Source organism: Budorcas taxicolor, chromosome 4, assembly GCF_023091745.1.
Source record: "Budorcas taxicolor isolate Tak-1 chromosome 4, Takin1.1, whole genome shotgun sequence".
In the NCBI taxonomy this organism is placed as follows: domain Eukaryota; kingdom Metazoa; phylum Chordata; class Mammalia; order Artiodactyla; family Bovidae; genus Budorcas; species Budorcas taxicolor.
Genome location: NC_068913.1, coordinates 76,807,233 through 76,835,222, shown reverse-complemented (window position 1 = coordinate 76,835,222; position 27,990 = coordinate 76,807,233). Strand labels below are relative to the sequence as shown.

Genomic DNA, 27,990 nt, shown 5'->3' with positions numbered 1-27,990 from the left:
GGGGTGGAGAAATTCAAGAAGGCAGAATCAATACTGGAAAATATATTTACTGAGAATTTCCCAAAACAGACTAAAGAAATCTAAATCCACAAGCTAAAAAAAAAAAAAATCATGAAATCTAAGCAGGATAAGGATAAGTAAAAAGACAAGTAACTTATTCACTTAATAGTAAAACTTTGGAAAATCAATGACAAACTTAAACAGAGCACTTGTCCCATTTTGGGAGGAGGGTGGTATTCAAATTTTGTGTTAATTCTTTTAAACCTTTAGTAAACTTTTGATTACAGAAAAGTCAAGTGCTACTGTTCTATTGGTACAAAATACACTATAAGCCCCTGGATGGACGCTGCCTTCTGCACCCAGCTGCAAATGCTCCATGATCACTCAGAGCTGGGTGTGCTAACGTCAGTGACACACACAGGGATAGTGTGTCTCCTGCTATGACTCACCTATAAATTCCTAGAGCAGATGCAGTCATCCTATTTATGCTGTTTAACTGTCCCTCATGCCAGCACAACATCCTACAGCAAATGTTCTAAAACAAATGTTTGTTGAATTAATTAACCAAGAGGATGGTCTCCAAAGCCCATCCTTCAATATTTTTGATTGAAGTGGGACAGAAAAGCAAAGACGCATGGTGTTTCAGATATTCCTCTGCACCCACACTTCTATTCCGGATGATAAAGTTACATCTTCAATTACATCAGCCTGTGTTCATTTTCTACTTCAGAAATGCATTTGCTGAGCACCAGCTAGCTCTTAGCACTCAAATCAGCACTGCATCAGGGAGCATGTGAATTGCAGCCTGTGAGCTCCAGAAAGACCTGCAGGAGGAAATGTTTCTATCTAGAGAGAGTTCGATTTCTGGAGGAAGTAGTATCTGACAGTATCTTGGAAGACTGGTGGGATACTGATAGATCAAAGGGTATGTGTATAACGGTGCACTGGGCACCATCCAGGGGCTCCATGCCCACAGGGTAAGAGGAGCCTCCACTGTTCACTGCTGGCCCCTCCATTGGACTGGCAGCTGGTGGGAGCTTCAGGTCAGTCATGCTATGAATGAGTTAGCAGAAGTGCTGAGGGAAGAGTACAGGGCAGGAGAAAGGATGCAGATATGGTTCAGGAGACTGGTGAGAAGCGAGAGGACACTGTGCCCATCAGCCCTACAGTCCCACGTCAAGGCGCAGCACAGATCCAGCTCGTCAAGGATCGGAAAAATGGTTTGGGACTTCCCCGGTGGTCCAGTGGTTAAGAATCCACCTGCCAGTGCAGGAGACATGGGTTCGATCCCTGGTCCAGGAAGATTCCACAGGCCGTTGGGCAGCCAAGCCAGTGTGCTACAATTACTAAGTTCACATGCCCTGGAGCTAAGGTGCTGCAACTAGAGAGTAGCCCCCGCTTGCTGCCAACAGAGAAAGCCCACACACAGCAGTGAAGACTCAGCTCAGTCAAAAATGGATAAACAAAACATTCTTCAAAGAAAAGAAAAACGATGTATCCATTAAGTCTAGCACATCTGCTTCAGGGCTGCTTGAGTATGTCATGGGCCGTGAGCAAATGGCGCGAGCATGCACACAGTACCTACTCACAGGGTCAGTTCCTCTGCTACCAAGGTTGCTCTCGGTGGTCCCCATGCAGTGACGGGCTGCGTGTCAGCAAGTCCAGGGGCCATAGGAATCCTAGCTACCTCAGGAATCCTACACCACCCTCAAGTGGTGCACAGGAGTCCCACCAAAGGAGAAGCCAAAGGAAAACGAGATCCCACTCTGTGCTGTTATCACGCTGCCTGTTCCAGAAAACAAGCACAGTGCTTCCCATGAAAGTGGCTTTGTTCCTAACTCAGCTAGAGCCAGCTCTGGGGCACGTGGCTGGGTTTGGTGCCTTCTGCTCAGATCAGCCCCTGCCAGGGCAACAGGATTTAACCCCTAAGGGGGTAGCCCAGCACCTCAGAGTGGAAGTCCCGGCTTCCTGGTCCCTCCGCGTGCTCAGAGATGCAAAGGGTACTACGAGTGGGTCCTCGTGGGAGGTAAGGAGACACCCTTCATTCTCCAAGCAGTGGGGCACTGCCCCCTAGCCCCACTGGGAATCTAGAGACATGAGAAGAGGGGTCCCACACGGCTGGAGAAGGACCCTGAAATCTGAGTTCAAGTACAGATGGAGACACCCGTCGCATGAGTCAAGCCTGCAGACCCTTCTGCAAAAATCTGCCTCATTTCTCAAAGTGCGCGTGCACCAAGAGCAGGAAGGATGTGTCCTGACTGGTTTTTGTTCAACTTGTACATTTGCCATTCACAGTTGAATACATGAAATTTCTGAAAGGAGAACCGTCCATGGGCCCTGCTGCCTACTGGGGACTCAGGGTCAGGGCTCTTATCTTCTCAGCTCTGGACCCAGGAGGCTCAGGGGTGCAGTGACAGCCATTCGAGATGAGGGCAGAGAAGCAGGCATCAGTCCCGGCTGCCTCTTCTCCACTCTGGACACCACAGACAGCAGGCCCGTTTGTCCTAAACCAACTACATGAGGGGCTCCGGGACAGCGAGACTTCCAGGGCCACAGCTGCCATTAGGGCGTGTCCACAGGTGCAGGGGCACTACGGCCTACACGGACACTGCTGGACACCCCCTGCACGTCGGATCTCTGGTGCCCAAGTTTATCTGGGTGCTTTTTGGTCATCCTCCTGGCAAAGCCATAGGTCTGTTCCTCCTCACCACATTGCCTCATTTTCTCCTCCCTACTGATACCCAAAGGAGCGCACATAATGCCTTCAGTGTTTGGAAATCAACCCCCTCACTTCCTGGTTTTCTCTGAGCAGATGTTCCCAGGCTGAGGGCTGAGAGGAGGGCGCCTGCCTCTCCCTCTGGGCTCCCAGGATGTCCGGTGTCCTCTCCCCTCGGCTTCCCCTTCCTGCACTTCCTCTACCCAGAGAACAGGGTGAGAGAGGGTCACAGGCTCTTTCCCAAAAGGTCTATTTTTATGCTCTCATTCAGGCCACGGCAGGAGGTTCTGTGGGAAGCTGGGGAACATTTGCTCTCCGGTCACCATTATTTACATCACATGGTGTCAGTTAACAAGAAGAAAGGGGACCTGCGCTGCTCTTAGCTCCCGGTCCTCCAGAGCCTGGTGCCGCCTGACCCAGAAGCTGAGGCCTTCACAGGAGGGAATGGCCAGGCATAAAAGGTAAAGAGGGACCCAAACAGCAAGGTTCATCCCTGTACGACTGTTCTCTTCGATGCAGGTACCACTACTAACTAATGCATGTAACATTACCGAAAAGAAAATCAACATTTCCTGTCTTCCTAGTTACATTAAAGAAAATCATAAACTATAAAACATTATTCACTCATATATCACTTACTCCTAGTAAGTATAAATTGCCATTACATCTTTCATATGAACTTTAATACCTATCTTTCATATCTATAATCTATTTATCTCCATCCCCCCATCCCTCCTTCCTGGGATGATGTAGTTAATCAGGAAGTTCCCTTCCCTAACATTTGAGAGTTCTGCAAAATGAAACATTAACAAATCCTTCTTTCCTTTCACTCTACTTCTGGGTTTGAAACTGGGGCTGCCAGGGAAGGAGAGCAGAGACCCCCAAGTTCTAGTCTGGGTTCTGCCATGAGTCATAGGCCACGGACTATACTCTCAACCTCCGGGACCTCAGGTTCTTCATCCACAGAATTCCATCAGTTAGGATCAAAGAGGATGGTTTCTAGGGTCTCTTTAGCTCTAGATCTACTTCTCCGTTGTTTCTTTTCCTTCTGCTTCTGTTTCCCTCTGTAAACTGGTGGTTTCCATCCGTGGTGATTTGCTCAGTCCCAGGTGGCTCAGTGGTAAAGAACCTGCCTGCCAATGCAGGAGACACAAGAGACATGGGTTCAATTGCTGGGTTGGGAAGATCCCTTGGAGGAGGAAATGGTAACCCAGTCCAATATTCTTGCCTGGAGAATTCTATGCATAGAGGAGCCTGGTGGGCTACAGTCTACGGGGTCACAAAGAGTAGGACCCAACTAAGCATACATGCCCTTTTTCATGTTTCCAGTCTCAGCTCTTGACTTTTGCTTTATGCTTACCATGAGGTTTACAGAAAACATTTCATAGGTAAAATAGTCCTTTTTCTGTTGTCTAGCTCTAAACTTAAAATATTATTTTTAAATGCAAGATTGTATGGGAAGTTCAATAGTAGTAACTTTTAAAGGGAGCCCTTATCTTGTAGTTTTTTTTTTTATATTTGTCTATGAACAACAGACCATTTACTTAACCAGTCTTCTTGAGAGCAAGGGAAAGATGAGCAGACAGCCAGATATAATGACAATCAAACAGAGAAAAACCCCGGAAGACTAAAAACACAGCGCTGCATAGAAGATTTTTCTTTTTTTGTCAAAAATCAAAATCTTGCATCTCTAGCCTCATCAATACACTACAAACACAGAGGGAAGTGATCAACAGCCCCAAAATGGATAAACACATACTTTCTAGATCTTGAGTGTTTTTTTCTTTTGTAAATCTTTATGTCAGAATCACATCATATGAATGTGTTCTATGGGTTAAGGTCACCATTTCCAGTAAGTGCTAGGAGTGCTCTCCCAAGAATGAAATCTTTCTTCTAGAAGCATCAACATTCTCATGCTTCCAGCAGAGCTGAAGTGCCCCGACCACTACTGCAGTCATGGCCCCTGTCTGTTAACAGATGGGAGAGCCTTCCACGAAGATCCCATCCAAACTGGAATTATTCCCACAGTTTTCCTTCTACTCAATAACACAGAAGAATCAGAAAATGCAGATAAAAGAGCTCATTACAATCGGGATCTTGTTTCTTCTTCTTCTTTGAAGATGTCTTGTTTCTATTCAGAGGTTTTGAGTCAAACATGCTGGAAAGAAAACACATTTGCCCCTATTCCATTGGTGCTGTGCAGGGAATTCTAATGTGGCAACGTTAGAAACTGTTTTTGCTTCACAATGAGTCTTTCCAAGCAGTTTCTACTCTGATGATGCACTAAGCGAGGCCAGTTTCTCAAGTGACTAACCAGGACTCTTAGCAACCTGTAAAGAATGAGCATCTTTCAAAAATGGGCTTTGCAGTAAGCTCTCAGGAAACAAACTCCCTCCTTCCTGCTAGACTTTAACAGCACTGGGGCTGGAGGTCCTGGGGATACCGGAGACCCCCACTCCCAGAGTCCAAGGGAGTTTCCACAAGGACTGAGAAATGAGGAATGAGGCTTCACGACACCAAACTGAGGCCAGAACTGCTCTCCGAGACTCACTTATATCTCCATTAAAAAAAACTACTGAGGTGAAACAGACACAACACGGTTTACCAGTTCTAAGTGCACAGCTCACAGGCGTTAGGCGCAACTCACATGTTGTGCCGCCAACACCACTGCCCATCTCCAGAACTTGTCATCCTGCTAAACTGAAACTCTGTCACCATTAAACACTGCCTCTGCACCCCCTCCTCCCCCTAACCTGGCACCTGCCTTTGTACTTTCTGTCTCTATAAATCTGACTTCTCGAAGTACTTCACACAAGTGGAATCACACAGTGTGTGTACTTTTGTGTCTGGCTGTGTCTTACAGGTGCATCTGTTAAAAAAAAAAAGTGCATCCATGTGGTAGCATGTGTAAGAATTTCCTTTCTTTTCAAGGCTGAATAACATTCCATTGTATGGATGAATCACGATATGTTTATCCTTTGCCCGTGGAGGGACACTTGGGTTGCTCCAAGTGTGACGTGTGAATAATCACATGTCCTCCTTTCTTGTTCCTTTACTCACGTTTGAGTTGGGACTGGATACTTGCAACAGAAACCGGCCTCAGTGATACAAGATCCTTGCCTCACAGCTACTTCCAGTGGTTTAGCAATTTACTTGCCAATGCAAGGAACACAAGTTCAATCCCTGGTCTGGGAAAATTCCACATGCTGTGGGGCAACTAAGCCCATGTACCACAGCTACTGAGCCCACACACCCTAAAGCCCATGCTCCCCGACAAGAGAAGCCTTCAACGAGGAAACCCGCTTGCCAGAACTAGAGAGTAGTCCCCGCTAGCCACAACTAGAGAAAGCCAGTGTGCAACAACAAAGACCCAGCCAAGTCAAAAATTTAAAAATTTAAATAAATAAGATTCTATTAAAAAAAAAAAAAAAAAGCTACTTCCAATCCAGCAGGAATCCAGGTAGACAAGAATGTTTACAGCAGCTGTCAGGCTATGGGGAGAAATGGCGCCAGAGGGAAGAAAAGAGGCATTGAAACAGGGACGCTTTCCTTGAACTGAGCCAAAAAAAAAAAATCCAGAGAAAGTGTTTCCAAGCAGAGGGAGAATCTGTATAACTCACTTGCAGAGGAAGAGGGTGGTGAGGATGACAGAGAGGGAGTCACCCTAACAGGCCACTAGATTTACCCAGAAACAGGTAAGCTGTCAGCAGAAGGCAGAGATGAGGCCCCATCTATGTTGGTGAAGATGCTGCACCCATGACTCCCTATTGGATTAGAAGTCTTAGATTCTCAGAAAAACTGCTTGCTTCCTTCCTTCAGGCAGAAGCCCCAGAGGCTCTGGCCCTCCTCTGGAAACCAGAAGTGGCATTCACGCAAAGGTCTTCCCCCGTGACTCAGCTGGTAAAAGAATCTGCCTGCAATGCAGGAGACCACCTCCCACGCAGGAGACCCAGGTTCGATCCCTGGGTTGCGAAGATCCACTGGAGAAGGAAATGGCAACCCACTCCAGTATTCTTGCCTGGGAAATCTCTTGGACAGAGGAGCTTGGTGGACTACAGTCCATGAGGTTCCAAGAGTCAGACACAACTTAGCAACTAAACCATCACCATTCATGCTAAAGTGTCCTGGACCTTCTCCGGAAAGAGCCATCAGCTTGGTGAAGACTGCTGGCATAGGAGCCCTGAGGTGCCTTCATCTGCCGTGAGATCATCCTCTCACCAGGACTGCACCATGGAGATTCAAAATCATATTCCAAAAGAGGGCCAGGGCTTAAAACCCTCCTGTGGAGTCAGAGAGTGTCTGGTTGTGACCAGCAAACCCTATTTCCTGTGTAGGATTTAAGGACAAAACTCTAAGATATCCTCATAGGAACTTTACCTCTCAAAACCCCTGCAGGACCTGGAGACCCACATTGGTTAAACACCACGCCCACATAGTAACTGGGGCCCTAGGCAGCCGATTTCTCCCCACATTTCAGAAGCCCGAAGTCTGCTATTTTCCAGAGATTATCACCGCTCAGGGTCTAAAACCAGGACTTGAATCAGGCAGCCGTATCTCACCTGGTCCTTCTAAATCACCCTGATGACAGACCGAGCGCAGCACCATGAACCCTCATTAAGTCGCACCAGCCCGGGCAGAAGTCCTGGGTGAACACAGGTGGCTCACTGCAGTGCCAGGCGCTGCGGCATAATTTAAGTTGGAGTTTCACCATGTGAGCCGAAAAAGCAAGCTTTCTTCATAAATTATCAACACACTACCAATAATTATTACCTGTGTGGTACCTAACAGGCTTCCTTGGGCCTCAAAACAAACCCTGGGGGTATGAAGTCCTGGGCAGACCCAGGAAGCTGAGGCCCAGGGCCTGCTCTCACTTCCTCCAGGAACACAGAGTTTCCTCTTTCTGTGGTACAGAGAAAAGGATGGCGATCTGACAATCCATTTGCCTTGGGTTATATGCGCGAGATCATCTCTCATTCCCAGGGGGGGCCCGGTGTCTGCCCACAAGGACAAGGGTGTCTCCCAGAGGTGACAGTGCTGAGGACTGGGTACACAGGGGCCAGGGGGTCTCCATGGCCTGGTGAAATCGGGTCCGTGCTGCCTCTGACTCTGCAGGAATGTGAATTGACGGTGCCCCTTCCAAAGGGCTGGGGCACGCTCTGGGGAGGTGATCACCAGGGGTCTCGGTCTCCCCACCAGATGAACTTGGAGCCACTCCCATTTCCTGCTCAGGAGATTTCTGAGACTATGGCCTTGGGATTGAGCCTTCCCTTCTTCCCTCTCAGCGGTGAGGTGGCAACAGGTATTCTGTTTTTATCTTTTTATTACAAAACTGCCCACGTGCTACCTCAACCCCATCTACTCTAGGAAAGAGGACTCTGTCTCAAGCTAACGGCTTCACATTCCACACAAGGATTTGATGGCTGGAAGGCCTTCTACTAAATCCCTCTTCCTCACTAACTTTGTTATGTATCTCTTGTCCTTTCGTTGGATATTTCAGGTTCCTGTGCATCCCTTCTGCAACCCGCCAGTGAAGTGCCTGCCACGGGTCTTGTGCCTGCTCCACCTTGGTGTCCACAGTTACCCAGCACATGGGAGGTGTTTGTGTAGGGAGTGTTTACTGAATTAGCAGTGCTGAAAATAATAATGTTGGGAACTTGCGCTTCTGGCCAAGACGGAGTAGTCCCACTTCTCTCTGGTTCTTGTGTTTACAACTACAGTCCCATACATCACACAACCACTCATACAGGGAACTCTGACAGATGGAAAGAAGGACCCGAACGCTTTGGGGCGGGGGGTGGGGATGGGGTGGGCAGGGTAGGGGGTGTGGAGGGGAGGGGAGGAAGGACACCATCCAGGCTGAGTTTCCTGACTTCCTTATTGCCTCAGGTAGATCCCAGAACTACCAGCAAAAATAGCTCCAGAAAAGCCTGCTCATCTAACCAAAGAAGCAAAACTGATCAAAGGAAAATGAGTGGACTAATAGTAGAAAATCTTTTCCGCAACACCGGCCGGCCCTATTCCTACCTAACACCCACAGGACTCCACCCCCACCTCAGGTTTAGCAAGGCCCAGTGGAAAGCTGACCTTCCATATCAACCCCACCTCACAGGAGGAGGAAGCCGGACTTCTCCACCAGGGTGGAGTCAGCTGGGTGCAGGGTGAGCCGGCCTTCTCCCCGACCCAGCCTCAGGCCCCAGAGCAGAGGTTAGGGCAGAGCAGGAGAGCCACACGAGCTCCTCCTCCAAGTGAGCAAGGTCTTTGGAAAGTGCATCTAAACATCCAATAATCCACGCAGCCTTGGAACTGCACTCGGGTAGGAGCAGTGCCTCAAACAAGACCAGCTGAGACAGAACTGATAGCTCACAACATAATATCAAGAAAGTCCAGGATAAATCCTAAAACTCACTCATCACACCAAGAACTAGAAAGTGAACAGGCAGTGGAACCTACAGGACAGTCAGAAAACTATGGGAGCGCCTCAGAGCGTCTGTTCTGAGGCAGGGGGATAGCTGGGTGACATCAGGTCTGTTCCCACCCACAGACACACCAGATGGGGACCCTGAGACCCATACCATCCAGGATCAAATCTTGTCCTAGGGGAGACTCTGCTCTGTCACCTTCTCAGAGCTGTTGAGGAGTCCCATGGCATTCTAGAAGCTTCTCTATGTGCACTCAAATCACCCAGGAAAGCTAGCAGTCCCATGCATGCCTGGGTCCTCCACCCAGTTGAATCCTAATCATATCCTAACCCCAGTCCCTCCAACTCATTCTGTTGTTTCTCATTCCAAGTTTATAAGATCCTACCTGGATTTCATTTATTTACCTGGAGTGGCTGGTCCCTGCCCACGTTTTCCACTACGTGCCCGCCCTGAGGCTACTAAGCACTATCAGATATCAGAGGATGCTTTCTCAGGCCAAAAGTCCCCAGGTGTTTAGTGGGAGGACTAGAAGTTGAACTGGTTCCCCGATTTCTCTGTCCAGTGTCCTCAAATCTACAGGATAAAGTGGGTGGTGGCACTGAAGGAGGGAGCAGGAGTGCAGTCTCTGGAAGGGGGTCTTCTGGACCCCAGCTCCTCTGTAAACTATGATTCTGTTACCTTTAAGTCACAGGAGAATGCCTGGAGTAAAGATTGTCAAGGGGAGTCTTCTGTAGAGCGACTGGGACTCAGAACCAACTCTGGACACGCCACTGACGGCTGCAGACCAGCTTCCAGGGCACTTAACAACACCCTTCAGTCACAAACACAAAACCACCACCACCACCCAATCTAGCTGATTCCAACTCACCTGACCTGAGCAGTGTTATGCCTTTGGACGTTATTTTATTGCTTTCTTAAAATATAGGGAGGGGAAACTGAAGGGTAGGAGAGAGAAAAGACAAAGTATGCAACAGTTAGGACGTCAATTAACAGTTTGTAATGTGTAAACTGCTTGCCTAGAACTTACGCAGATCATCAAACCCAAGTCCCACTTTATGCTTTCAGAGCAATGCTGTGGTGGCTACAGGTGCAGATCTGAATGTTCACGACTTCTCACAAAGACGTTTTAAAATCCTGATGATTTCACACACAACAACTTTTCAGAGATCAGAATAATAGCTGCTTTTTGCTGGGTGCCTACTACTACCTGCCAGGCACTGTGCTAAGCCAGATACAGCCGATTTATCCTCAGAAAAAGGTTTCCATGTGCAGACTTATTAGCCTTATGGATGAGGAAAGAGATGCTGAACGGTGAGGTTAAGGAACTTTTTCAAAGGCAGTCACCTCATCCCTATGACTGGGAAGCTATGTTCTTTCCACAAGAGTCCTTTGCACCCCCACAAAGATCTCAAAGTCAGCAGCTTTAATGTAACAGAACAACTACGCTATAGTATCCGCCTCTTTCCTCCAAATACAGCATAACACTATCTCAGAGAGCCTGCTGTGCGAGTTCCCCTGATGTGGGAAAGCTCAGGGTCTCTGGGAGTCGCCTGCAGCCCTAGGACCTTGACTTCCACTTAGAAAGAACGTCCATAGGAGGCCCCACCTGAGGCTGGCTCCCCAGATCCTACCAGCCACCATCACCAACAGAAGGAGAGAAAGACCTCACTGTCCTGATATAAATGGACCACAACGTTCTTAAATTACCTTTGGAGTTAGAAAAATATTTCCATCCTAACCAGGTAAGTTCTGATTTATTGTCATTCATACGGAATTCATCGAAACCTACTATCATGTATATACTGTATTAAAATGACGTCTCTGTCATTTTCTGTTCAAATGTCTCTGTTTGAACGACATCATCATCCATTAAAATAGCGGGAAATCCTCCCAGTCCTCAAACAGAGAACACACAAGACTTTCAGGCTGGCAAGAGTGAGAAGGAGGACCACTCACTGACCTGGGCTTGCCTTGCTTAGAGGGAGTGTTTCTCTCTCCTCTTGATCACCCCCATCCTTCCAGCTAATATACACACACAGCGCTGTGTCAGCCCAGAGTCAGGACACAGAACAGTAAGGGGTCCTCAGGCACAGATGCCCCAGGGTGGCCCCTTGATCCAAGTATGTCCTGTACCTATGCTGCCCTCAGAGCCTGGGCCCACGGTGCTGCCTGGCTCACCTCGGAGGTTCCAGAGGTTAAGACACAAGGAAGGACCCAGACACTCTACCCTCCAGAAGCTCTGCTAATATTGCAGACAGGTTATTTCAGTGACTGTGTCTTATTTTCCAATCTTGGACTCTAAAATCTTCCCTCTGATTGCTCCAACAGTGGGCAAGACAGTAAAACTCATTGTGAAAGCCCAACTTTGCTCTTCAGGCAGGCTGTCTGCATTCCGTAAAAGCACTGCTTCTCCTAAGAAACAGGAACACCTGGGTGCAGCCTGGGGGCCCTCTGCCCTCGGGGCAGCCCGAGATCCCTCAGGGGCTCTGGGGGTGGAGGACAGCCCTGGAACTGGGCAGGCGGGCTTTCTCAGTTGCAGCAAAAGAATGTGCTGTGCTGGGAAGCAGCCCCGGCTCCTCCGGAAAGCCGCACATCTGTAAACCAGGCTTTCCTCTGCCCCAGTGAGTCTCAGCAAAGACAAAGCATGGCTTTCTTCTAGAAGGAGGAGCCTTTCAAGCTCTGGGGCTGGGGCATTTTGTCCCATAGCCTTTGGACCTGAGGGCTGTCCTCAAGTGACAGGGGACGCTGGGAAGAGTCACCCTCCTCCCCAGTCCTGACTTCCCTGCCCTTCCTGGCCCTGGGAATTGGCATCCCACCTCCTCCCACTCCCACGCCTCCCCTCCCCCACTGCCCCAGAGCTCAGGTTTCAGCATCAGCGGAGACGTGGCCAGAGGCTGCAGAGAGCAGGGACTGGGCGCGGCACTTACCTGGGCACCTCGGGGCACCGGTCAGTCCACAGACAGCCAGGGAGGTTGGGGGGCCAGGCGAAGGCGCTCCCAGGACTGTCCCCAGCGGAGTCCCCCACCCACCGGGGCAGGGCGACTCTGGGTTCCGGTGTCCCGGGGGAGTCGGGGCGGGACGCGGGGCGGCCACCTCTGAGGAGGCCCATTCAGAGGGCGGCAGGGAGAGCTCGTCCGAGGAAAGAATCTGGGCTTGCTGGGCGGCCGCTGGCTCTGTCGGGCGGCCTGCCCATTCAATGCCTCAGACGGCAGTGGCCCCGCCTCGCTCCACTGCGCGGTTTGCTTCCTTTTCATTTCTTTCCCCTTTTTTTTCCCTTTCCCTCCCTTTAATCTCCTGCAAACTCTCCGCTGAAGCCCTCCACAGCTTAGCTGCAGCCCCAGAGTGAGTGCCATTCAAGGGACAAGCAGCTAGTGCACGTGCGGCTGGCGACCCTGGGGAGACAGACACCCCAAACCGCACCCCCAAGGCCAGCCTCCTGTCCACGACTGAGCCTCAAGAGTCACCTCCCCCAAAGGCAGACGGGCTCCCCTGGGATCCGATGCTCACAAAGGAGAAGCTTCTGGAAACCACTACAGTCCCTGGTGAGCTTTGCATCCCACCCGCCAGCCAGGCTCCACACCCCCAGTCCCTTCCCCCTAGGTGGGGCCATTGCCTCTCATCCGCCCCAGTCACCAGCCCTAAGCAGACCTTCACTTCATCCCCTGCCCAAGGTAGCCTGGGGGACCGTCCTCTTGTTTTCTTCCTGGCCACAGTCACTCCCACACCCTACCACACCCAGTCTGCAGAGTCTCATTTCCAACCACTTAGCCTGTTTCACCTGGCTGGTAGCTTAGTCCACCAACAGCCTGTTGGTGGACCTAAACACATTCTATCCCTTTCTTCCCTCTTCTCTGCTCAAGTTCTTCCCTCTAGCTGAAAGGCCTACTACCCAGTAATCTGGTGAACTCCCATATACTCTTCAAAGCCCATTTCAAGTGCCCCCCACCCTGTTACAAGACTTGGGACATTATCCCCCTCAGTCAGGTAAGTTGACGCTCCATATCTCAGGGCCTGAGATCTAACAGTAACAAGTTCATAAAGCATGGTAGAGAGGCTCTGTCCTGTGTATGGCCTTTGAGACTGAAGCTCCAGGCAGCAGATACCTGCCTAACCAGGTTTATATCCACCAAGCACAGAGGGGAGTGGGCACTCACGCCTCGCCTCTCCTCTGCCTTTCAGATCCGGCATGATCCACTTCATCTGTTAAAGCCTAGTGCTGATGCCACTTACCCTAAAGTCCTCCCTGAGACAGAAGGTCCCATATCACTCCTGGGAGGCCCCTTTCTTGCTGGCGGGCCGGCACTGGCAATGCCTTCAGCACATCACAATGGGACGAGGCGCCTACACACGCAAGCAGGCTTCCAGAACACGCTCCAACCACCCTGGGCTGAGTCACACCTGCCCAGCCCCGGCATGACCCTCTGACCCACTCATCATCCTGGTGAAAGTTGACAGGTACACGCCTCTCATCAGGAGAGACAGGTACACCTGTGACCCTTGGGTCACCTCCCTAAGTTACAGGTCAAGAAGATCCCAAGGACCCGACGCCCCAAGGTCTGAGCAGGGTACTTCCTCTGGCTTGTTTATGTGCCTGCAGGGCAGCAGCTCCTGCACAGGATCTGTAGGAAATGCCTGAGCACAGCCCAGGCCAGGCCCAGCCAGCGGATGGACGGGCCTTTCCCGTGGCCCACAGCTCCCTGGACAGAGAGGAAGGCGGCCGTCCGGCAGTCAGGCCCAGGAAGGGCAGTGATGCAATGGCACTCCCCAGGGTGGGTCCTTCCCCTGGGGCCAGCTGACCCTGTGGGCCTGGTAGGTCTGGGGCAGTCCACGGGCTGGGTGGAGGGGAAGGATGCTGTGTGTGTGCTGCTGCGTCTGTGACCGGGACAACTCGGGTGGGGATCTAGGAGACTTTATAACCTTCCGGAGATCTGTCTGTCCTTTTCCTTTCTTCTGCTTAGCTGGGGCAACGGGGACTAAGGTGATGTGGCTATGCTGTGAGTGGCAGCGATTCTGATGCCAAGTCACACTCAGAAAACTCATCCTCTGTAACTGTGCTGTCCCCACCCAGCACCTAGGATCTGGCTCAGTGTGAGGTGGGGTACCCATGGGTGCTCACACCCACAGGGTCACCCACTTACCCCCAGTGGAATCACGGATCAAGTGTACACAGACTGTCCACTGTTGGCAATACCAATCCTCCCCTGCACACATCAGGCTAGCCACCATGCTGCCAGCCCCCGCCGCCTCCCTCCACACTCCTAGCAGCAAACTGCATGCCTGGCTCCCTTTAAGTAAAAGGCGCCTCCCCCCTACTCACTCACTTATTTACTACTTATTAGAAAACAACACATAACACAAAACCAGAACCTTCTCTACGTCAGATGCCGGGATGTACCGATGAGTGAAACATAGGCAGATAATGGTTTGGAAGCTACAGAGGGAGAAGGACATAACCCCAAACCAGGCTCCTGTTTCCTGCAGGCTGGCCCCCAACCCTGCTCACCCCACTGGGAACCACATTCCAGGGAAGATGAGAGCTGGGCAGGCTGTTCTGGAGACAGTGGGGACCCCCTTCACCCTGATGAGGAGGTGAGAGCCAGGCGGGCTGTTCCAGGGACAGTGAGGACCTCCTTCACATGACAAGGCAAGGCTGGCTGTCCCTCCAATACGCTGCACGGTCACAGCCACATCAGGAGAGGTGACTGCGGAACTGTGAAATGTCGCTATGGGCATGGGGTCAGCAACTGTGAGAATGGAGGGTGAGGCCTGAGCTGCCATGAGATGAGCAAGGCAGAGGGCGGACAGAGGCAACCCGAGTTTTTCTTCCAGAGGAAGACTCAGAAAGGCTGAGCTGTCTGGGAGGTAAGAGAGGGCAGAGAACTGTGAGGGGAGGCAAGGGTGCTAATCTGGTGGCTAAGGCACCTGAACGAGCACAGGGGAGGGTCCCCCTCAGCAGCCCCATCTTACGCCTCGAGCAGAGCAAGTGCCGTCTGAAGGCACCATCTGGTCGGTCTCTTCCAGGCACCCACCAGCCCCTGACATGCCCACCAGCCTGCCAGGTCCTTAGGGGGGCTGTGCTGTCAGCTCTCAGCACTCTGTCCTGCCCAGCATTAATTTAATGAAATGGAATCCAGGGCCTCTGCTCCACCCAACAATGGGGCATCTGCTGGATCGCCCTTAAAACTCAGTATATGACATGGCAAAGGAAGTTCAGAAGCCTTACGAAGAAGCTGCTTCAGAGAAAGGGGGCCATTAAGACCCATGCGGGCTTCTCCCATGTACACAGAAGGGGAGGGCAGAGACCACAGAGGGGAGACTTTCAAGGACCCGCAGGTCTTCAGCATGGGCTCTGCCCTAGTGAAACAGAACTAGGAGGGATCTCAGAAAGACTCCAAATGATGGTACATCACATAGGAGTCCTCAGAGCCACTCTGACACCCGCCTGCTGCTTTCCCAGGGATCGCCTGCCCACCAGCACCTGGGGAGGCACTGCCCTATGCATTCTAGGATCCAATTCAATGGTCTGCTTCTGCAGAGAAGGAATTAAAGACAAACACAAAAAGTCAACCCCAGGACCTCAGTTACACACTGACTTCACAGCAGTCCAACCTCATGCTCCTCCAGGAAATCTAACTCCAACATCACTAGGTCCCTCTGTCCCAGGCTGTGACCCACTGAGACCTGAGGGCATGTGACATTCACCCCAAGATGTCCAACAAGAGCGTGCCAGGCCCCGCAGCACAGGAAAGGTTTTCCTTATTTTCAGACTAGGCAATTCTCATTTCCCCTGGCTTTTGTGTTTTTTAGACTTGCTCTTTCTCTTCACAGGTATATATTTAAGTGCACAGCATGTAACAAGTGCTCAAAAGGCAACAAAGCCTTGGTCTGGGCATAACCATGAATATGTGAATATATACATCCTCAGTGCATATGTGTGCTACGCAATATATATATGCAGACATACTAACACATGACAGCATTTCAACCACACACAAAGCTTCTTTACCTCATCAGGGTGGTTTGTCCAGTGTCCCTCTCTGTAAAGGAGGCACTAAAATGAGGGCACCAGGTTCCAAAAGCACCAAGCCGGGTGGACCACAGCCAGTAACCAAGGGTGAGAGGCAGATGCCAGACTTAAATCGTCACCCTTCTCAGGCCTCATAAACCCAAAATCTCCCGAAGTGTATCCCGCAGAATGCAGGGTTTTCACCAAGACAGCCACCCCCATGTTACACCATGCTAGGAATCTGCAGTCCCTGCAGGGCAGGGAGCGCCTCTAAACGAAAGGAAAAACTGCCAGAGGCATGCGGGCGCATGCTTCTAGTAAGAAAACATCTCAGCTGTTACAGGCCAGGGCTCCACGTGCATTTTCTTTCAAGTCATTCCCAGTTCTCAGAGGCATCCTATCCCCATTCAGAGAGGTGAAGAGAAAACAACACACAGGCCGAAGCAGTGGCCATGTCTGTAGAGGGATTCCAGACTCCACACTCACCGCAGGCCATGGGAGAGGGTCAGCAGCCTGCAATTCACTCCACGGCTGAGACCGACCCATGTCTGTCTCCCTGGGGCAAAGCAAAATTGTGATAGATGATGGGGCTTTGGAAATGCCTTCACGACCAAGTGTATTTGGAACTTAAAAACCATATTGTAAGGCAAGTTTGGGGTACTTGTCCAACGTCATGCACGTGTGTGTGTGTGTGTGTGTGTGTGTGTGTATGTGTGTGTGTGTGTGTGTGTGTGTGTGTGTGTGTGTGCATGATAAGTCATTTCAGACTCTTTGTAACCCTATGGACCATAGCCCGCCAGGCTCCTCTGTCCATGGGATTCTCCAGGCAAGAATACTGGAGTGGGTTGCGACTTCCTTCTCCAGGGGATCTTCCCCACCCGGGAATCAAACCCGTGTCTCTGACATCTCCTGCATGGGCAGGCGGGTTCTTCCCCCTCTAGAGCCACCTAGGAAGCCCAATATTACGTACAATACAGCTGCTATTATTTTTGCTTCAGTTTTAAAACTGTCTTAAGAGGTTTGCAACTGGTACAAGAACTGTATAGTAGTGACTGAGGACCCACATGTGTCTGTCACCAACCCCAGGGCCTGCTCCCAGACCACTGGCCTGTGAGGCTGAGCACTAAGAGAGAGCAGCAAAAACCCATTGGCGGCACATCAGAATAAGTCTTATAGGCTGAGATTCAAGAGCAGTCCACCAGATGGAGGATGACATGAGCTGATAAAATAAATTTAGAGAAACAAAGACTCCTCTAAACTCAAAGGAAGCACACAAAAGATGGCATTCATCATGATCGGGAAATCATCGGCTCATGTGGGGACCCTTCCAAGCCGGCCTGTTTGGTGGATGAGGTGTCAGCACAGGATGCCAGCATCTTGTATGTTTTGAGCTTCATTCCACTCAAGCGAATGAGTGTTCTCATCTCTGCAGACTGCTGACCACACATTTACAGGCCAGTGCTGCAGGCTGACCTCCAGCCAGCCAACACCGCTGTTTATTTTTAAATATTTTGAAGCAGTCAAGTTTCCTTTTTTCATTTTCTAAATCTGGGGTGGCGGTGGGGGGAGAAACAGTGACTAACCCTGGCAGTCACACTGGGTCACAATGACCAGCAAGTGTCTTTTTGCATAGAATGCAAAGTATACCACATGTGTATACAGATGTGGACCTTCCTATACATAGCTACATACACATATGTACCTCAATGTAAACATGTTATATATACATATATATACACACACGTATCACTTTTTAGGTTCTGCAAAATTCAAAGTCATCGGGACTTGCATAAATGTCACACATGTTCACATTCAGCACATGTTTTTATTCCTATTATAAACATTCTCATTAAAAGTTCATAAAATTTCTAAACAAAACAGAGCTGGGTACAGAAAGAAAGCGGAGGTCTGGGAAAAGTATTTTACAGTTTGTCAAGCTTTGAAGAATGACAACTTTTTTTTAAAACAAAAATAAAGCACTGCCTCAAACTAATCTCTCTCAAGACATTCTGAATATTCCTTTCCTTCCTTCCTTCAGCAAATGTCACCCATTTTTGCCCTTTGAAACCAGCTCCAAGAGATTTCATCAGCAAACCCCATACCCTGCAGGCCAGGGCCTCCTTCCTGCAGGCTCAGAGCAGTCCAGGGTCAAAGCCCCTCCGCCACATTCACATCACCACCCACAGCCCCAGGCAGGGCCCCGAAAACACCAGCCCTCCTCGCAGAAACAGGGGTATGCAAACTATAAGTTGCAAAATGCATAAAGGCCTTTCCTTTCAGTAAACTAATGCTGTTAATTGTGTTCATTGAAAGCAAAAGCCCCCAAATGTCCCCTAAATCCCACTTGTAAAGCCATCAGGTGAAGATAATGTTCTGTAACTAAAGATGATGGTCCTCCGCGTTGTGAATGCACAGAATGCCACTGAACTGTGCACTGCAAATGATTCACTTATGTGAATTTTATCTCAATTAAAAAAAACCTATTATGAACTAAGTTAGAAGCTGAGCTATATCAGAATCATACACTTTTAATGAGGCCTTTCTTCATTTTTTTTCATCATTTATTTCGAAAATGTCTATCTTTCAGACAGGAATAACAGTTCATAACACTTCATAATTCTCTCTTTTGCCTTCACAAGGATTGATAGTAAATGACCTCTTTACCTAATCTCTTACTAATATTTTTGTTTTCAAGAAACACATTTGCTTCTGGGGCTCTAAAATGTTCTAGACCCAACTCCAATGCTCGGGGGTTCCCTACACCAACTAGCAATGCTCCGGAACCAGCCTGGGGTGCTACAGTTCAGTTCAACTCTGATCATCTGTGCAGACAGCATCAAACTCCATAGGCTAAGGGTTCAGTCCCACAAGGCTGTGCTCCCTCAGACCAACCAGCTATGATCAGAGGCTCTCACAACCGCTTTCTCAGGCTGCAATAATTTGTTATAGTGGCTCACAGAACTCAAGAGGAACATTTCACTCATCAGTTTATCATAAGAGGATATAACTAAGAACAGCCAGACTGGAGAGATAGGGAAGGGCATGGAGCTTCCATGCTGTCTTGAAGCACCTCACTCTCCCTAAATCTCCAGGCGATCAGCACTGAGGAGCTCCCTGAACTCTGTCCTTTGGCGTTTTTCTAGAGGCTTCATTACATAGGCAGGGCTGATTAAATCATTGGCCATTGGCAACTGGTTCAACTTCCAGCCCTCTCCCCTCCTTGGAGGTTGTGGGGAGGGGGAAACTGAGAGTTCCAACTCTCTAATCACAAGGTCGGTTCCCTTGGCAACATGGCCCCCAACTTTTCCAAAAGTCATCTCATTAACATGACAAAAATCACCTTTATGTTCTCATCACTTAAGAAATTCCAAAGGCTTTAGGAGTTTGGTGGCAGAAATAAAACTAAATATATATTTCTTATCAAAAATCACAATATCACAGACTCATATCTGGGATTTCTAAGATAGCATTCCCAGAGATGTATGTCTCCCAGGGAGTAATACAGGCTGTGTCAGGGATGCACTGAAGAGACAGTCCCAAGGGGAGCCACTCCAGGCTCCTGCTTGAGGGTCCTAGGTGGGTAGGACCTGTTGGTCTACTCGTGGAGCTCACAGTATTCTGTCAGACCCTGTGACGTTCCAGCCCCTGCTGCCAGCTGTCCTCCCAGTGCCTACAATGGCCCTGCCATCTCCCGCTACCTGGCCCCAGTCCTTGAAGCTATCATCTCCTCTTCGAGTTAAAGCACACTGCTAGGATAATTCAACAATATCTGAATTCATATTTAATGAATTCATATGGACAGGGAGGCCTGGCATGCTGCAATTCATGGGGTCGCAAAGAGTAGGACACGACTGAGCGACTGAACTGATTCATTATTTGAGTAACTATTTAAATATCCCTCACTTTGCTGGAGTGAGTACTGTAATTTCAAAGAGGAGTTGTCTTAACACAGGCACAGGCAGGAACACAACAGGGGAAGGGCAGGCTACACTGGGTTCTGACCCAACCATCTATCATCAATAAACTTCAGCTTGCTTTCTGTTTCCTTGTTCACTGCAGAGGTGGGGGACGGGAATGAGGTGTGTGTGACATGGAGGCTCCTGAGACCCCTTGCACTGGAGTCTAGGGGCTTAAACTTAGTGCCACAGGACATGGAGGGAAACAGAAGAGAATGTGTGCTACCCCGAGCAGAGGGCAGAGATGCCAGGTGAGAGGGGATACCATGGGGCTCTCCCATGACCAAACTCTCCCTCCCTGACCTACCTGAGAGAGGGTCCTGGAGCTTCTCTACAAGGCCTCAACCTTGGCCTTTGATGTCTGTCCTTGGAGGGCCCAGTCTTGGCAAGGATTCTGCTGAGTCATCTCCTCCGCTTGCTCCCTAATCAAGTTCCTCATCCCCACCCTTGATGCTCAAGCCTATCTTCAGTAGGATCCTACTGGGCCAGTTTGGCAATAATCTTCCTTTCCTTGATGTTCCTCTTAGTAACTTTTCATCCCCTGACCCTGTCACAGCTCTTGGGCTATCTTTGCAGCATGAGGAGTTGAGCTCAGCTCCTTACCCTGCTGCAACAGTACCAAATAAAACGTGTTTCTACCACCTTTAATTGGTGTCCTGCTGTTTCTCCCTGATACTTGTTTGCTGGCTGTCTGGGAAATAAGTTGACACATTTAGGTTTATGCTGACTAGTGCTGGTTGCTCAGTCATGTCCGACTCCTTGTGACCCATGGACTGCAGCCTGCCAGGCTCCTCTGTCCATGGAATTCTCCAGACAAGAATATTGGGGTGAGTAGCCATTCCTTTCTCCAGGGAGTCTTCCCAACCCAGGGATTGAACTCAGGTCTCCAGCATTTCAGGTAGATTCTTTGCCATTGTGCCACCCGGGAAGCCTTTATACTGACTAACCTGGTACCAAGTTCAGGCTGATGGAATAACACACACAGAGGAATTTTATGTAGTTAGTGTTACACTAGCTGCATACTAACAAAGAAGCCAGAACATAACTGACATCTTAATAGCAACAAAATCAGAAATAGTCATCAAAGCTCAAATCCATTCTGATAGGGTCAGATGATTACACTCCCTGACCTGTGAATCACCCACAAATCCAACACACTTTTCCCCATCATTTCTGAAAGCATTTTTGTCAAAACTGCTCCACCCCACTGCCTATTCCAACTGCTGCTCTGCATATAGCAGATGGATCAATATGTGAAAACAGAAGCCTGAGCAGTTGCCTCCCTGTCTCGAGCCTTGTTAATGACCTAGCACTGCTTGCCAACGGCCATACCACTACCCTCCATAGCTACAGAGAACAGCTGTAGCTGGGCCTCTGCTCATATCTCCATTGCCCTGCAGACCCCTGGTCTCCATCCTCTCCTGGTCTGAAGGACCCTCTGCCACAGGGCCTATGCCTGCTATTTCTCCATTCCAAATGCCCCTCTCCATTCACCTAGTTAACTCCTATTTATCCTACTCACCCTTCAAACCCTCAGACCTCCTCACCAGGTAAACAACCAATAAAAATTGGCAGAGTGCCACCATTCTGTCCAGGGCTCTTCCCCATCACAGGTCACTACAAGACTGAAAAAGAAACCCTGTTGTAAAGAAGAGGGTTGAATACAGTCCCTACATGGGAGCCACCACCACCATCGCTGTGTCTCAGGGGTTAGCCATACCCCTCATACACTGCAGAGCACATGGGACCCCCAGTCAGCACTGTGTGTTTGTCTCTGAGCTCCTCCTGGGCAAACGTCCTCAAGGATTGCCAACATGAAAATATGGATGACTCAGAAGGTGTTCTTAAGATTAAATAGCTCCTCAACCATGTGACCCTGCAATCCCACTCCTAAGCATGTATCCAGAAGAAAAACAAGATCCAAAAGGACACATGCCCCACAATGTTCACTGCAGCACTGTTTACAATAGCCAAGACTACATGTAAGCAACCTAAAACCATAAAGGAAACTTTGGAAGAAAAGTGGCCCTCCTATTAAATGATATATAGATCTTGTTTTCTCTGGAGAAAGAGGGAAAATGGAGCTAGCTGTCATTACAACTTCCTCTGCCTAAAAGATGGTATTTAAATACAAAGTCTGCTTCCTCCTCCCACCAAAGTGCATCTGATGAGCAGCAAAGGGAACCCTCACTCACCTTCCCCAGGGCAGAACAGCAGGAATCCCCAATTACAGAGAACAGCGATTCTAAAATGTAAGTTCAGCTTGGGCTACATCCCCCCTCCACCTGCCCAGGTACATGAAGTCCTGGACTCTCAAGGGAGCTGGAGAACATCCATACCAGGAAGGGGTGCTGAGCAACCCACCACCACTGTGTTAATGCTCCCTTCCCAGGGCCGGTGCACAGGCTAACTAGACCCCACAAGTATGTAAAGTGCTGGGCAGAGTGGGGGCAGGGTGCAGCAGACAAATCAGAAGTGGCCACTCAACTGGGGAGATTCAGGATGGTGGCCAAGGATGTAAGGAGTCAGGACAGGGCTCTGTGAACATAAAAGACAGGATACCTCCCAACAGGCAAGGGGCGAGGGCAGCCGTGTCTTTCAGAGTGGGGAGCTCACTGCTCTCTGAAAGCAACCCTGACTTTCTCTGAAAAGGGTGGGTCGGGTGTTTCAGTTTCTTCTTTCAACTCTAAGTAATGCTACAAGCTGAAAAGCATTGATGTTCGGCTGCTGAGAACACCATGACCCTACCCATCAACAGCTGTAAGTGCTGAGTGAACAGAAGGGAACAGAGTCAACACCACTCCTGCCCCCAGCAGGCTGCATGCTATGTCCCTGCATCTTCCCCGGCCACGACCACATTTCTTAGGTGTGACACATGTAGAAATATTTCTGCATGAGTGGACGTCCACAGCAGAGGAAAGGAGGTGGGTGTCTTACCATGAGCTCCTTTATACAGAGCACTGGGGCTGCCCATCTGTGGCGCGGATGGGCTGAACGGAGAGTAACGTGGGCTTGTTGTCCCTGGAAAAGAAGGCAGAGTGAGGAGCTGTCCCCCTCTCCACCCTGAAGGGGTGGGATTGCACACAGGGAGCTCTGCTGCTTTCTTACCATACGGTGTTTCTGGAGACACAGGAAATGCAGGGGTGGGAGAGATGGATTCACTGCCACTGTTGGTTGGAGAGAAGATCCTGCCATCGATCACATCCAGGTCTGGGGGATACGTGGTGATCACTGCCTGAAATTGGCAAAGTGGAAGTCAGGTGAAGGCCACCTCCAGACAGCTGGGGTTCCTGGCCCTCACTGAGCCAGCCCTCTTCTAAGACTGGCAACAGGAGGCAGCCGTGGACAACTGGAAGAAGCTTCAGTAACAGTCAAGGCAGAGCGAAGTGTTTTGTGCTCAACATTACATAGTTCATAAGTGGAGATGGCAGAGAGTTTATTTAGCAGAGGGAAATGAGTGTTAAGTAAAAAAAGCAGGATAAAAGAATCGTCACCTGTAATGTGTTTACAGATACATAAAATACCCAATGAATTAAACACAAGGGCATAGAAAAGAGGCTGGAAGGATACATTCCAGATATTAACACTGCAACTTTCTTTCCTTGTCTATTCTGGGTTCCAACTTGTCCACTTCTGAGAATAAATGAAACCCTAATTTCAAAAGGTTCATCTTTGGGGGTTTGCCAACCTGTCTTACTTCAATTCTGATTAAAAACCTTAAGTACGGCTCCTCAAAAACACTCTGTAGATCTCCCCGAAGGACACATATCCACAGTGACCATACTTCTTCCTCCTCCCTCCCAGGGACCCCAGGAGGCTTTGGGTCAGGCACTCGGGTTCCTTTAAGATGACTTCCGTTTGCCCTTTGCCACTGTTGTTCACTCATGGAGTTCTGAGACCTCTACCCTCACGACTCATCGCATACTTGACCCTTCAATCCCCATTCTACAGATCAGAACACAGATGACCAAGTGCATGCCAGCACAGCTCTCTTGGGAGAGGCGGGATCCCACCCAGCCGGCAGGCCTGCCTTCAGGGAGGAACCATGTTTGTGAGATAGGGATGAAGCTGGGTGGGGAACTGAACTGGCGACTTGGGACAGGGCTCAGGCCAGGCTCTGGGTAGCAGAGTGTATACCTCTTTGGCGTTGTCTGGGGAGAGAAAAGGCACCAGGCCTGGAGTCTGTTCTGAACTGGTGGTCTTTCCCCAGCTGCATTTGGAGAAGGTGGGCTGCTCCCCAGCTTCGTTATCATACTGCTCAAGGCTCAGCTTCCGGAATCTTCCCCCGAGTGGTTCATCCCCTGTTAGGAGAGAGACAAGTGGGCTGCAGGCGCTTTCATTATGGAGAACACTCACCTTCAATTAAAACTGACTTTAAAACTTCTCAGAGGCACTCTGTATTTTGAATTTTTTTAGTTCCAGAACATCTTCATCACCCAAGTCATACTCCATACCCATTAAGCATTCACTCCCCATCCCCCACCTCAAACCCCTGGCAACCATTCATCTACTTTCTGTGTCTATGGATTTGCCTACTTTGGACACTTCACGTACATGGAATCGTACACTCCACGTTCTTCGGTGTCTGACTTCTTTCACCCCGCATGACCCTTTCGAAGCCCATCCTCTTACTGGGTGAAATGACCACTGTCCATGTCCCATCTGTTTTTCTCAATGTCAGCTCCAGCAGGGAGCCGTGCCTTGCTAGTTCCCCAAGGTCAAGAACACTGCCCGGCCCACCAGAGGTGCTCAGGAAGCATATGGAACAAAGAAAGGCTGGGACCCAGGATCAAAGCTTCTTCCCCATCACTGAGTGAGCAAGAAAGAATAAGACTGAAAGAAGCCAGGCTGCCTAACAGCCGCAGGGACTTGGTCTGAGGCCTCTGCCCTAGTAATCCATCTTCTTCTCAAGGCATCGGTGGTTAACTTTGGGGTCAGAGTGCTTGCACCTTGCTCTAGTCTGAGGAAGTAACAGCCACTCAAACCAGAGACACAGAAACCTTTTCTTGAGTCACAAACAGGAATACATATTCACTTGTCTACACAAATGGTCACCTTCTTTATATGTTGTGCTGCACCTTTAAGAAAGAAACTTTGTCCTATGAATCATCTAAGTGCTTATTTGCTCAATCCCACTGTACAGGTATAGTGATATCAGAATTGTAACCGGTACAACTTTTTATTTCAAAGTGTCAAAAAATACTTTGTGTTTTATCGGAGGTCCACACTGTTGCTCAGGGGAGCCACAGGGGCTGCTGTGCATGGACATGCAACCCAGGGGGCATCCTCAGACTCACAGGGATGCAAGGAAGCAGCCCAGGCAACCAGCAGCTCTGACAGCCTGCCTACTCCTTTCGAAAACAGCTTCTGGGGAGGACCAGGCCATGGACGGTGCCCGGGGCTCTGGGATAGGACTGGGCTGGGTGTGACCTATGGTGGCTGAGAACATGCCAGAGGTGTGTGCGAGCCCTGTGTGCTCATCCCCAGTCAGGGCCAGAGTGCCCTGAAGGCCACACCACCTGCAGAGGTGCATGGTCGAGTGAGGCCCCTGAGCATGACCGCTCGACTCAACAGTGAGGAATTCTGGGCAGGGGAAAGCTAAACTCAAGCACTAACACTCAACATCCACTGCCCACTGTCCAGTGCAAGAAACATCATAGATCCTTCAGCCGTGCCCCAACCAACAAAGACTCACTTTATAGGGGATAGGCGAGAGGGTCTGGGGAATCTCAGCAGAGGTGGTTTGGGAGACTTGCTGCAGGCTATTAGGATGGCAGTGTTTCTTTCTATCGATGACGCGTGTGTGTGCTAAGTCACTTAGTCGTGTCTGACCCTCTGCAACCCCGTGGGCTATCATGCGCCAGGCTCCTCTGTCCATGGGATTCTCCAAGCAAGAATAACCTGGTGTGGGTTGCCATGCCCTCCTCCAGGGGATATTCCAACCCAGGGATCAAACCCACACCTTTTATGTCTCCTGCGTTGCAGGCAGATTCTTTACCACTAGCGCCACCTGGGAAGCCCTGCACAGAGGCATCGCTCTCCCGGCAGAGTGTGTCTGCCCTTCCTAAAGAGGCAAAGATATAGGCACCAGAGTTATCAGAGGCCAGGCCTCCCCAGACGACAGACTGCGCCCTCCTCTCAGACTGCAGTGCAGATAGGAGGGACCCCAGCACCACTTCCAGCCCACTGTGACATCCTTGGAGAAACAAGGAGGCGGGGGGGGGGGGGGGGGGGGCATGATGCTGCTGTGGCACTGGGATGTGCCCACGTGCACCCACCTCTGCTGGGGGAATGACAAACAACAACCCAGGCTCCCCACAGCAGCCAGGCCTGGGCACACAGGCTCACAGAGGAAATCCCATAATCACAAGATGAAGGTGGTGTACTGCATCTTTTTGCAGACGAGGAAAATGGGGTCTTGGGTTGACCTCTGCCCTTCCACACACAGCACGCTCCAGACTTTTACTGCACTTGACACTATTTTTTTTACAAATGGAAGGTTTGTGTCAATTCTGCATTCAGCACATTTACTGCATCATTTCCCACAGCACTGGTTCACTTTGCATCTCTGTGTCACATTTTGGTAATTCTCACAATACTTGAAACTTTTTCATTATTATATTTGTGATGGTAATTTGTACTCAGTGGTCTTTGATATTACTATTGTAATTACTTTTTTGTTTTGTATTTTTAAATTAAGGTATGATCACTGTCTTTTCTTTTTTTTTTAGACATAACACTCTTGTATACTTAACAGACTACAAAGACGCTTGCTCCTTGGAAGAAAAGCTATGACCAACCTAGACAGCATATTAAAAAGCAGAGACGTTACTTTGCCAACAAAGGTCCATCTAGCCAAAGCTATGGTTTTTCCAGTAGTCACGTATGGATGTGAGAGTTGAACTGTGATGAAAGCTGAACATCCAAGAATTGATGCTTTTGAACTGTGGTGTTGGAGAAGACTCTTGAGAGTCCCTTGGACTGCAAGGAGATCCAACCAGTCCGTTCTAAAGGAGATCAGCCCTGGGATTTCTTTGGAAGGAATGATGCTAAAGCTGAAACTCCAATACTTTGGCCACCTGATGTGAAGAACTGACTCACTAGAAAAGACCCTGATGCTAGGAAAGATTAAAGGAAAGAGGAGAAGGGGAAGACAGAGGATGACATGGTTGGATGGCATCACTGACTCAACAGACATGAATTTGAGAAAGCTCTGAGAGTTGGTGATCAACAGGGAAGCCTGGCATGCTGCAGTCCATGGGGTCACAAAGAGTCGGACACGACTGAGTGACTGAACTGAACTCAATAGTATAAATATAACTTTCAGATGCACTTGGAAACCAAAAACATATCTGAGTCACTTTATTGAGGCGATATTTGCTTCATGACAATGGTCTGAAGCCCAGCCTTCAATGTCCCTGAGGTCTGTACCTGTGTTTAGTTTCTATGTGAAGATCCACAAACACAAACAGTGCCTGGCGTCTGATTAACAAACATCATTCTGACAAGTCCGCTGGACCCTCCCATTAGATACAGAGACAGTCCCGTGGGAGGTGGCTTTCTGCACCAATACGCTCACAGGAGTTGTACAAGTTACCCTAATTTACAGACAGCAGGACTAGAGTGTCCTCGAGGTTCAGATGGGAGTGCCTCTTGGGATCACACCCTTTGAGTCATCCAACAGCGGCTGGAGGCAGGCTGCCCACCCTCTCCAGGGAGTGCCTTGATTCCATTTCACTTAGTCAGTTAAATAAGAAATGCTTCAAACCCATACTCAGAACTGTAGTAAAGAAGCCACTCATAAATCTGGCTATGACCAAATTTTTCCTCTTCAGTCGAGAAGTCCAAAGAATCTGTCTGACAATTCAGGAGACGTGGGTTCAGTCCCTGGGT

General features: G+C 49.5%; 1 protein-coding gene across 1 annotated transcript in view; it reads right to left on the bottom strand.

The window, feature by feature from the left end:
* The window catches only part of TNS3 (tensin 3), a 185,372-nt gene that overhangs the window by 24,402 nt on the left and 132,980 nt on the right, over nt 1–27,990 (bottom strand). The window contains exons 19-21 of the mRNA XM_052638481.1: nt 24,235–24,398; nt 23,206–23,332; nt 23,035–23,118 (exon numbers count right to left, since the gene is read on the bottom strand). Of these exons, the coding sequence (XP_052494441.1) occupies nt 23,035–23,118; nt 23,206–23,332; nt 24,235–24,398 (375 nt within the window). The remainder of the gene's footprint in view (nt 1–23,034; nt 23,119–23,205; nt 23,333–24,234; nt 24,399–27,990) is intronic.